Source organism: Moschus berezovskii, chromosome 22 (assembly GCF_049115385.1).
Source record: "Moschus berezovskii isolate FMDL1 chromosome 22, NW_MosBer_1.0, whole genome shotgun sequence".
Lineage (NCBI taxonomy): Eukaryota > Metazoa > Chordata > Mammalia > Artiodactyla > Moschidae > Moschus > Moschus berezovskii.
This window is the reverse complement of record NC_142481.1, coordinates 6,660,183-6,671,570: the sequence shown is the minus strand read 5'-3', so window position 1 is coordinate 6,671,570 and position 11,388 is coordinate 6,660,183. Positions and strand designations below refer to the sequence as shown.

The following is an 11,388-nucleotide window of genomic DNA, read 5'->3' as shown; positions in this document are numbered from 1 at the left end:
ACAGTTCAGGGGACACAGGTTCCATCCCTGGTCCAAGAAGATTCCACATGCCAGAGGGGCAACTAAGCCCGTGCGCCTAGAGCCTGCGTTCCACAACAGAGAAGCCACTACAATGAGAAACCCATGTGCTGCAAATAGAGCAAGTCCACATGCAGCAATGAAGACCCAGCCCAGCCAAAACTTAATAGATTAATTAATTTTAAAAAAGAAATGCATAAAGTGGACTCTGATGGGGTCAAAACAAAGGTCTCAGTGCAGCACTCTGGGAGACTGGGTAGACCAGTGGGAACTCTGGATCATCCCCCAGCACTGAAGGGCCTCAATCAAGTCTGCTCTATTTACCCTAGTTTGGGGGAATTTAAAAAGCCACAAGACAGATAGGACAATGAGAAATCTGATGGCAAATCACCTGGGGTGATGGTCCGATAACCTAATCAAGATAAAGATTGATTAAAGGGCCTGGGTTCCTTGGCCCTACTTCCAGCAGGGCACTCAAAGCCATATGCACATTAGCAATAAAACGGAGAAGACATGCTTCTGAGACTCCTTAACACGGAAGCCTCATGCTCTGTGATTCTAAAACTTGTTTAGTCACTCAGTCATGTCTGACTCTTTGTGACCCCCATGAACTGCAGCATGCCAGGCTCCCTTATCTTTCACTGTCTCTCAGAGTTTGCTCAAATTCGTGACCATTGAGTCAGTGATGCTATCCAACCATCTCATCCTCTGTCGTCCCCTTTCTCCTTTTGCCTTCAGTCTTTCTCAGAATCAGGGTCTTTTCCAATGAGTCAGCTCTTTGCATCATTTGGCCAAAGTATTGGAGCTTCAGCTTCAGTATCAGTCCTTCCAATGAATATTCAGGGTTGATTTCCTTTAGCCTTGACTAGTTTGAACTCCTTGCTGTCCACGGGACTCTTGAGAGTCCTCTCCAGCAGCACAATATGAAAACATCAATTCTTTGGTGCTCTGCCTTCTTTATGGTCCAACTCTACCATCTGTACATGAGTACTGGAAAAACCATAGCTTTGACTATACAGACTTTGGTCAGCAAAGTGATGTCTCTGCCTTTTTGATACGCTGTCTAGGTTTGTCATAACTTTCCTTCCAAGGGGCAAGCATCTTTTAATTTCATGACTGCAGTCACCATCTGCAATGATTTTAGAGCCCAAGAAAATAAAATCTGTCACTGCTTCCACTTTTTCTCCTCCTATTTGCCATGAAGTGATGGGACCGGATACTAGTCAGTCCTAATAGGAGTTATAGTTGAATGGGGAAGCTATGGAAATTCAAGAATTGATGGGATTACTGTGGGAGTTTAGAGGAAGACTGGAATGTTTAAACAGATTTCATGGAAAGTCATTGGATCTCCTCCTTTACCTCAATGTATTAATAAATAGATACCCTGTATGACCGGGGAACATTTCCCCTTTCTAGGGTTATTAAACAGGAGACATGTAAATCCTCCCTTCAACCAAAATTGATTGGACATAATAAATGGGAACCAATAAAACTGCCCAAACCCACACAGGTTGTTAATTTGAAAAGTACAGGGTGTCTGGTGGAAAAAAGAAGTTAGAAGCCCAGTGTCCGATTGGCCTGTTTGGATTTTAGAGGACACGCACATATTCTACCTCAGGGATTGTTGCTAGCCCCTGTCTGTAAAATCACTGAAAAGAAGTCTCAGAATCCTCATGCAGACCGGAGTTTATGGCAAAAGCCAATGAGCTCCACAAAGTGGCGGCTGCTGGAATATTTGACCAGAAATCAACTGAGACCAACCCAATGTCTGAGGACATAAAATAACCCTGGAACCTGAAATACCCATGATGTCTTTGGTAATGCTTGACTAAAATGCTAATGAGAAAGGTCATGCCCAGACATATTTCTCCATTCTGCCTCTTTCCCAGGAATTATTGCAGAATTATTGCAGAAATAGCCCAGAGAGGAAAAGGAATTGTCTGTGGTTCCCCAATGAATCAGTGTCATAGCCGACATAGTCGGCACTCAAGCCCAGGGCTCCTGCTCTGAAGTCAGTGCTTTTCAAAAAAAAGTGTGTGTGTGTGGGGAATAGTTTCAAGGAAGGTGAGACTGATGTGAACATTTTATCAGTGACTATCAAACAAGTTCATTTCTAAGCTCTGCAGAGGGCACAAAGGTCTGCTTGACATAGGATTGTCAAGGTTGATATAGGTTGTCAAGAGGGGGCTGTGTGGGGGAGGGATGGATTGGGAGTACGGAATGGATAAACAACAAGGTCCTATATTCAATATCTTGTGATAAACCATAATGGAAAAGAATACATATATATATAGGGATTCCCTCATAGCTCAGATGGTAAAGAAATCTGCCTGCAATGCAGGAGACCTGGGTTCAATTCATGGGTGGGGGCAATCCCCTGGAGAAGGAAACGGCAACCCACTCCAGTATTCTTGCCTGTCACAAGAGTTGGACATGACTTAGCAACTAAACCACCACCATATATATATATATCTCATGTCCGTTGCTAAGTCGTTTCTGAGTCTTGCGACCCCATGGACTGCATCCCACCAGGGTCCTCTGTTTATGGGATTCTCCAGGCAAGAATACTGGAGTGGGTTGCCATTTTCTTCTCTAGATATAAAACTGAATCTCTTTGCTGTATAGCAGAAACAAACATTAAATCAGCTAAACGTCAATTAAAAAAAAAGATGTGCAGAGCTAAGCTGTGCAGGGTTGGCATAGCTGCTCTGCAAGACCATCAGGGAGCTAGACTTCTTGAATTGTTCTGCTAAAGCATCCTTGAGTGAACATCACCATGAGTGGCTTTCTTCCTCATGGTTACCTCGTGGTTGCCAAACTGCGGCTCCACCTCCAGTATCACATCCATATTCTAGGAGGAAGAAGAAGAAAGTGACAGGAAAGAGGAAAAGACAGTTTAGTCAGTTCAGTCGCTCAGCCGTGTCCGAGTCTTTGTGACCCCATAAACTGCAGCACACCAGGCCTCCCTGTTCATCACCAACTCCCGGAGTTCACCCAGACTCATGTCCATCAGGTCAGTGATGCCATCCAACCATCTCATTCTCTGTCATCCCCTTGTCCTCCTGCCCTTAATCTTTCCCAGCATCAGGGTCTTTTCCAGCGAGTCAGTTCTTCGCATCAGGTGGCCAAAGTATTGGAGTTTCAGCTTCAGCATCAGTCTTTCCAGTGAATATTCAGGACTGATCTCCTTTAGGATGGACTGGTTTGATCTTTTTGCAGTCCAAGGGATTCTCAAGAGTCTTCTCCAACACCACAGTTCAAAAGTATCAATTTTTTGGCGCTCAGCTTTCTTTATAGTCCAACTCTCACATCCATACGTGATCACTGGAAAAACCATAGCCTCGACTAGACAGACCTTTGTTGGCAAAGTAATGGCTCTGCTTTTTCAAAAATTTTCCCAAGAATCCCCACTTACTTCCATCAAAACAATGTCACATGGTCCCCTCTTAACTGCAAAGGAGGCCAAAGTAGTGCTTTAGTGAGCTGTATCGCCCCCCTAAACAGGTTGAGTTTGTGAGTAATGAAGAGCAGGGTAGGTTACTATCTGGCATCTACACAAAAACAAATCACTCTGTCATGAGGAAAAAAATCACTTCTCCAGAAAAGAACAAATGACATCACTGGTGGTCTAGTGGTTAGGACTCCGCCTCCCAGTGCAGGCAACACAAGTTCCATCCCTGTTGGGGAGCTAAGACCCCACCTGCTGTGGAGCAACCTCACGCCCTGTGGCCAGGGTGCTGCAACAAAGACACATGCAGCCGAATCAAATTTTTTTAATCACTTGATAATTCTAGGAGGGAGAGATCACCCACTTCTGACTGGGTGGGGAAATCAAGAAAGGCTGCTTGCAGCATTGAGGTCGGCTGTGAAACTGAAGAAGGATTTGAATGTGAACAGAGGAGAGCTACAGGAAGAAAAGCTGGGCAACAGGAGTCCCTGATGATGGGAGAGCTACCCTTGGGGTGAAATTTGAAAAGGGGAACGCTGGGAAAAGATTGAGAAAGACTCGGGCACATGAGACAGGGTGAAGCAAACTTGTGGGGATGCTCATTTACAACGCAAGGAGGTTTGGAACTTTTCCCATCAGCAGTAGGAGCCCCCATCCGTTCTTACTCCCCCCAGATGTTACATCGGCCCCATCCTCTCCATCTCTCTAGCCCGTGCACCAGCTCCAGCCTGCCATTCTTCCCCAGTCAGCAGCTCTCTCCCTGGCCACCTGGCCTGCGGTCACTCCCCCTCCAAGCCATTTCTCATGAGGGCCCCAGGGGAACATTGCAAACCCCCAGACCTGATCCTGTCTCCCTGTGGCACACAGCTGCCTGTACCACACAGCTTATGTGGTACCCGTAAACTTTAGAGGAAGCCTGCAGACCTGGGACTAAAGACCCTCCCAGGGGGCTGGGGAGGGGAGTGACAGACTAGGGGGGAAGGAGACGTGACTGTGGGGCATCACAGAGGATCACGGTGGTGCCGTCCAGTCTGCAGGCCCTCAGGCATCACATCCCACAGAATCCCTGCTTCTCAGAGGGGATGCGCCTTCAGGATGACCGAAGAGGCCAAAGCCCCTGGCTGGCTAAGAGTTCTTTCTGCTTTCCCCACCCCTGCAGCCTCTTCTGGGTATTCATCACATCACCCCCTCTGAACCAGACAGCTCTGGTTTCGGGGCCAGCCGCGGTCAAGGCCCCAGGCCTCTCCTGTGACAAGAACAACTGCTGCTGCTCATGGCGCCACCAGGGCTCCGGCTGGGTGAGTGGGAAGAGACACAATGCTGGAGGCGTCTGAGGAAGTCAAGGCTCCAGAGCCAGGCTGGGTCAGGCCATGGGGACGTGAAACAAGAGGACTTAAGGGTTTAGGGCAGGCTTCCCTGATGGCTCAGCGGTAAAGAATCTGCCTGGAATGCAGGAGAGGCAGGGTCGTTCCCTGGGTCAGGAAGACCCCCTGGAGGGGGAATCGGCAACCCACTCCAGTATTCTTGCCTGGAGAATCCCATGGACAGAGGAGCCTGGTGGACTACAGTTCATAGGGTCGCAAAAAGTCCAACGCGACCAAGCAGGCACGCAAGGGTGTAGAGCACCAAGGAACCAATGTGGGTTAATCTTCGGGCCAGATTCTGGCAGGAGTAGGGGGATTGGGGAGGTGAGGGAGGGTCTGGGCCAGGGAGTAGAGATGAGGGCGAGCGTGGGAGCTCATCAGGAGGGTCTGAAGATATTTGAGCACAGGAGCCGTCTAAATATTGCTGGCATGCTCCAAGTTCCAAAGTTAGTAAATTTTTTTCAGCCTCTTTCGATCGCTCTCCATGGCCTGCTTCCTGGGATGGTGAAAATGAATAATGTGGAGGTCAGCAAGGGAAGTGGAGGAGAGGCCTGCAAATTCCTCATCCCCTCAAGTGACCCAAATGGAAAGCCCAAGATCAAGGGCAACTGTTTGGGGTGAAATGACCCCTTTCCTCCAGTAATCCCAAACAACTCCAATGGCAAAGTACGTGGAAATGCTAAGGACCTATTCCTCATTATTGGAGACCTTGAAGAGCGTTACTATCCCTCATTAACCCACGATCTCACTGGATGGACCACGTGTCCGACCTGTTCTAAGGAGAGTGAGGTGTTTTCATCGTGTTCTTACTCAGAAATCAGCATAGCAGTCTTTGCTTAAGACGAATGCCCAGTCCCCATCCACCAGGATGGGGAGGAGGAAAACCTAGAAAGGGGTTCTGCTTCCTCAGTGAGTGGTGCTTGGCCATGCGCTGGACCAGGAGCACAGCAAACCTCAGGCATTCATTCAGTGTGTGCCTGTTCCAGCAATGACAGTGTGAGACGGGCTCAGGGAGCCTCTCTTTTCCAGACTAGGGAAGGGCAGAGGGACGTGACTTGCCAGGAGCACCAGACAGTGATGGAGGGGAAAATCTGACCACAGGTGGAGCTGGAAGGGCCAGAGCTGGGGACGCAAGGAAGAGAGGAGCTGAGGGTGGGAAGTCTAGCTTGGGTGGGGGTGGATGAGGGATCGCAGGCAATGCAGACCCTCAGGAGACTCCTCTGCCGTCGGTCCGGAAAGCTGAGTGTTCCGGTTCAGGTCAGATGAGGAGAAAGGGTGAAGGGAAATTGCTCTGTGAGGCCTGACTCCTCTGGACTTCCAATATATATATATATATATTTTTTTTCCCCAATATATATATATCTTTTTAAATATATAATTTTGTTCACTTGTTTATCTTTGACTTTCCTGGGTCTTCATTACCGTGTGGGCTTTTCTCTAGTTGCGGTGAGTGGGCTTCTCACTGCGGTGGCTCCTCCTGATGCAGAGCACAGCATCTAGGGTGCCTGGCCTTCAGCAGTTCTGGCTCACGGGCTCAGTGGTTGTGGTTCCCGGGCTCTAGAGCACAGGCCCAGTAGCTGTGGCTTAGTTCTTCCATGGCATGTAGGATCTTCCAGGACCAGCAATTGAACCCGTGTCTCCTGCACTGGCAGGCAGATTCTTTACCACTGAGCCACTGGGGAGGCCCCCAGAAAGTCTCTCTGAAGTTCCTGGTTTATCACAAATAAAGAAAAGGCTGGGTCCTGGAGGATTCGGGCAGGGAATCAGGATGCTTGCTGACTCTGACCCTCCCTCCCCCACAGCCCCAACCAGGCTGCTCGATTCCTCTTGCTCCTTGAAGAAAACTCTGCAGTGCAGCTGTTCCTTCCGTGGGACCCCCACGCCCTCCGTGCGGTGGCGGGTGGGGGGCGCTCCTGTGGTCATGAACCACACAGGCTTTCGGGTGACTTCTACCACGCTTGGCCCGTGGGCCAACAGCACCATCCATCTGACCAAGCCTCCTGAAACAGGCACGAGCCTCCTCTGTGAGGGCAGGAACCCAGAGGGAACTCACACCCTGACCATCCTGTTGAAGTCAGGTGATGGTGGAGGGGCCCCTGAGGGTGGGGAGGAGGGGGTGGGCCCTGAGGCCAGGGGAGGGAGCTGGGAGGTCCCCGGGGAGAACCCCTTCTCACAAGCTCTCTACCTCCAGGAAGGAGTTCTTTGGTTGCCCAGACTTTCATGAAAGGGCTGATTCGGGGTGTGTTCTACGGAGCCATCGGAGTCACACTGCTCTTCCTCTGCCTCGTCCCGCTCATGTGAGTACCGAGGTTAAGATTCACCGTAAGCTTAGTGCAGCTTTCGGCAGCCTGTCTGTTGATGGGTGTGTTTGCGTTCCTGTCTTCCTCGTTGTTTGGCGTGAGGTCAGGGTGGGATGAGTTGGGAGAGTAGCGCTGACATACGTACCCTACCGTGTGTGAAATATTTAGCTAACGGGAAGCTGCTGTAGAGCACGGGGAGCTCAGCCCTGTGCTCTGTGATGACCTGGAGGGGAGGGGTGGAGGTGGGAGGGCGGGGCTCAGGAGGGAGGGGACATAGGCATACGGGCGGCTGCTTCACTTTGTTGTACAGCAGAAACTAACACAGCATCACAAAGCAATAGTCCTCCAATTAGAAACATCCACCATTCAGCCTCTCCCAGAGCCTGCTACCCCCAGGCCTGTGGCGCTGGATGGAACCCCCACCCTTGAGGAACTCAGGGTCTGGCAGCAAACAGGGTCCCCACAAGCCAGGGCCATCGGGACTATACGGAGCCACAAAACAGGCCCAAGGGACCGAGGCTTTCAAAGAACTTCATAAAAGAGAAGGCGGAGGAGGAAGTGAAACCAGCAGAGTGCCCGGGGAGCTGTCTCAAGGGGCAGCAGGGCTGAGCAGTTGCTCATGTGGTGGAAAGTCGTGTACAGAGACCCCGGGAACACATCTGAGGAAATTCCGGTGTTTGTGCAACATCAGGTGCATTGAGAGTGACAAGTAACAGCTGAAAACGAAGTTGATAAAGGTTCTTGGGGTTGGTTCATAAAGACTCCTGAGACTTGGCTAAACGTGCTGGCTGGAAGCCTGGAGTGAGAAGGGCAGAGATGCCAGAGGCAGGGCAGAGAGCTGGGCAGGGGAGCCTCTGGCCAGTCCAGACGTCTTGGAGTTAATCCTTAGTTGAGGGCCATGGAGGAGTCATCTGGGAGGGGAGGGTGAACCTGGGGTGGGCACAGTCCGAAGAGGGAGAAGCAAGAGGCTGGTGTCCCGATCTAAGCCAGGCCTGAGCTGGGCAAGTGAGGAGGGGCAGAGAGACTTGGGAATAACTGTCCATCAGCGTGAGGAAGAAGAGGAGTCGGGTGGCAGGGCAAGCTGGGTTGTCATTTTTTTTGGGGGGGGCATGATACTTTGGCCACCTCATGCGACGAGTTGACTCACTGGAAAAGAGTCTGATGCTGGGAGGGATTGGGGGAGGGAGGAGACGGGGACGACAGAGAATGAGATGGCTGGATGGCATCACCGACTCGATGGACATGAGTTTGCGTGAACTCCAGGAGTTGGTGATGGACAGGGAGGCCTGGCGTGCTGTGATTCATGGGGTCGCAGAGAGTCGGACACGACTGAGCGACTGAACTGAACTGATGCTACATGGCATGTAGGATATAGTTCCCCAGCCAAGGGTTGAACTGGTGACCCCTGCAGTGGGAACGCTGAATGCTAACCACTTGACCACCAGGGAAATCCCTGGGGAGCTATGTTTTAAGTATAGTCAGCTGAACTTGAAGACCAACAAGAATTAGAGTTTGCAAAGCCCTTTCATAGCTGACCTCATCTAAGCCCCACAGCCTGACAAGCATACGTCCCTGTTGCCCACGATAGGAAAGCAAGCCCCAGAGAGGCTGCGTGGCTCACCCCAGACAACCCAGGCTCTAAACCAGCACTTCCCAGCAAGATCAGAGCCCATATTGTGGGTGGAGAGTCAGAACTGATCAAGAGCATCTTTTCCTTAGAGCGAAACATATCCGAATGAAGCAGGCAAAGAAAATTGCAGCAATGAAGGCAGAAAAGAGCCCTAAAATCAGAGCCCGCCAAGGACTCGCGATGTCTCTAAGGCCCAGAGAGCCAGGAAAATCCAGAGTCACCCCGCCTCCTGAGCCCCGGATATTGGTAGGTACCCCATGTGTCTGGAATCCAGCCTATCAGAATAACGACCACAAGACCCACGAGGAGAGGCACATACAGTGTGTAAAGGCTGCATTAATACCATCCTCAGTCTTACAGGACTTCTAGAATGCCAGAGCATGCTTGCACATCATCGTATAGATGGTGACACTAAGACACAGGGAGGGGAAGACAGATGAAAATTAAGAGGAGTAACTTGAAGGGTCATTAAAATCAGCAACTCATTCCCACTCCACACAAACACACACACACACACACACACACACACTGAGTCCCCATTGAGAAGGGGATTGGGAGAACCCCTAACAGCGGTTGTAGCATCAGAGTGGAAATCAAAGGGTTTGGTCTCTGAGCGCTTGGCAGGCTGCAGTCAGCACAGCCTGTAGGTGCCACAGGCCCAGGTCAGCCTGAAAGACTTGAAGACCAGGCCACGCCCAGGTTATCCCTTTATTTGTCCTGCATCCCCTATCCTCAGCAGGGCTTAGAGGGGTCAGCACCCGAGTAGCCGGGTCTCACTGTTCTTGAGTCATTACGATTCTCTAGGGCCAGAAGCACCCACCTGCTCTCCTTACACCCTGCAGCTGGTGTCAGTCAGCTGCCAGTGGGTCAACCAGACATCTGTTAAATTCCACCAGTATTTCCTGCAGTATCTCCTGTTCTCCATGCTGGGGTCTCAGAAGTGGACCGGGCCCAGGCCCCGCCCTCAGAGCGGCCAGGCTGCTGGGGAAGGCAGCATCGCAGTAGCAGGGCTGGGCTGGGGTGATGGTTGCCCAGAGGGGTGAGAGGCTGAACCTCCCTGGAGAAGTCAGGCAAAACTTCCCAGGGGAGTCTGGGAACAGCTGGGTGGCTCGTGGTGCTGAGAATGCACAGGGAGGAAGGGTCAGTAGGAGAAGACAGGGTGGTAGGCTCCAACCATGGGGATTTTGATGAAAGGTGAAGCCAGTCCCTTGCTCCACACTGCCTTTAATTCAGTGCTCAAAGAAAGGGACAGAATTCTGTCCTTTTCAGATTTGGGTACCTCACCTCTAGACCTGTTCCAACATCCTTCTTTCTTTGCTCTGCCCTGCAGGACCCATTGCCCCAAACTTCCAGCAAGAACAGGATAAACCGAAGCTGACAAAGCCTGTGAAAACAACATTCATACCTGAAGTCCCCATCACCCTTGGAGTCACCAAAGTCCATAGAATCCTTAGAGACCCCAGGAACCCTGGAGTCTGCAACAAACTCAGAGCCCCCAGAGTATCCTCGGCCCATGAAGACCTCTCCAGTCCCACCTGCCCCCTCACTGGTTATCCATTGAATAAGGTTACCTTGGACCTGGTCTTTGAACCCCTGAAAGCAAACTATATGATATGTTGTTTGGATTAGACAGGTGCTCCATCCTGGGAGCTCCTTCAAAAGAAGGAGAAATAAATGTGAGACTGTGAAATATGTCCACCAAGAAATAGTTTTTGAGCCCCTATTATGCACCTAGGACCTGAAACATATACACAAGAGCCATCACACACACGGATTGAATCCTTGCTTCAATGCTTAGTGGCTATGTCTTTGGATAAGATCTTTTGCCAAGCCCACCCCTTCTCTTTGAACTTAAGTATCCTTACTTGAGGTGTGCCTGGGTAGAAAGTGAGTGAAAGTGGTGTTGAGAGATGCAGGAGGAGAAATGACATAAAAGCCCTGAATGCCATCACAAGACATTGGGACCTTATCTGCAGGACCTTGTCCCAACTCCCTCAAATGTAAGTTCCATGAAAACAGGGATCTTGTCTGTCTTGCTTTCTACTTGTATCACCAGCACGGTTCCTAAAATAGACTTTAAAGCATGCTTGTTAAATAACTGAGTGAATGAATAAGTTGTTGCTGCTGCTGCTGCTGCTGCTAAGTCGCTTCAGTCGTGTCTGACTCTGTGCGACCCCATAGATGGCAGCCTACTAGGCTCACCCATCCCTGGGATTCTCCAGGCAAGAACACTGGAGTTGGTTACCATTTCCTTCTCCAATGTGTAAAAGTGAAAAGTGAAGTCACTCAGTCGTGCCTGACTCTTAGTGACCCCATGGACTGCAGCCTACCAGGCTCCTCCGTCCATGGGATTTTCTAGGCAAGAGTACTGGAGTGGCTTGCCATTGCCTTCTCCGGAATAAGTTGTTAGAAGGTTTGAAACAAAGAAACAGAGTGACTAGATATATAGTGAGAGACTATCCCAGGAGTAGTTTTTGAGGTTTACTTTTTTAAGCTTAATTAATTTTTGGCTGCACTGGGTCTTCGTTGCTGCTTGAAAGCTTGTTCTGGTTGCAGTTAGTGGGGCTTTTCTTGTTGCGGAGTACAGGCTCTAGAGCACAGTTCAGTATTTGTGGTGCTTGGGCTTTG

General features: G+C 50.3%; 1 protein-coding gene across 1 annotated transcript; it reads left to right on the top strand.

The window, feature by feature from the left end:
- The first annotated feature begins 4,739 nt into the window (after positions 1-4,739).
- Positions 4,740-10,446, top strand: SIGLECL1 (SIGLEC family like 1). Its single transcript, XM_055411516.2, has 5 exons — positions 4,740-4,764; positions 6,633-6,908; positions 7,022-7,127; positions 8,850-9,006; positions 10,091-10,446. The coding sequence occupies exons 1-5, from the start codon at positions 4,740-4,742 to the stop codon at positions 10,136-10,138; spliced, it is 612 nt and encodes a 203-aa protein (XP_055267491.2). The 3' UTR covers positions 10,139-10,446.
- Positions 10,447-11,388: the final 942 nt, after the last annotated feature.

Bases quoted from the DNA above. Each gene is read 5' to 3' on its own strand.
- SIGLECL1 (XM_055411516.2), top strand. From the start codon at position 4,740: ATGGCGCCACCAGGGCTCCGGCTGG. The intron at 6,909-7,021 runs GTGATGGTGGAG...CTCTACCTCCAG, and splicing joins GACCATCCTGTTGAAGTCAG to GAAGGAGTTCTTTGGTTGCC. The intron at 7,128-8,849 runs GTGAGTACCGAG...TCTTTTCCTTAG, and splicing joins CTCTGCCTCGTCCCGCTCAT to AGCGAAACATATCCGAATGA.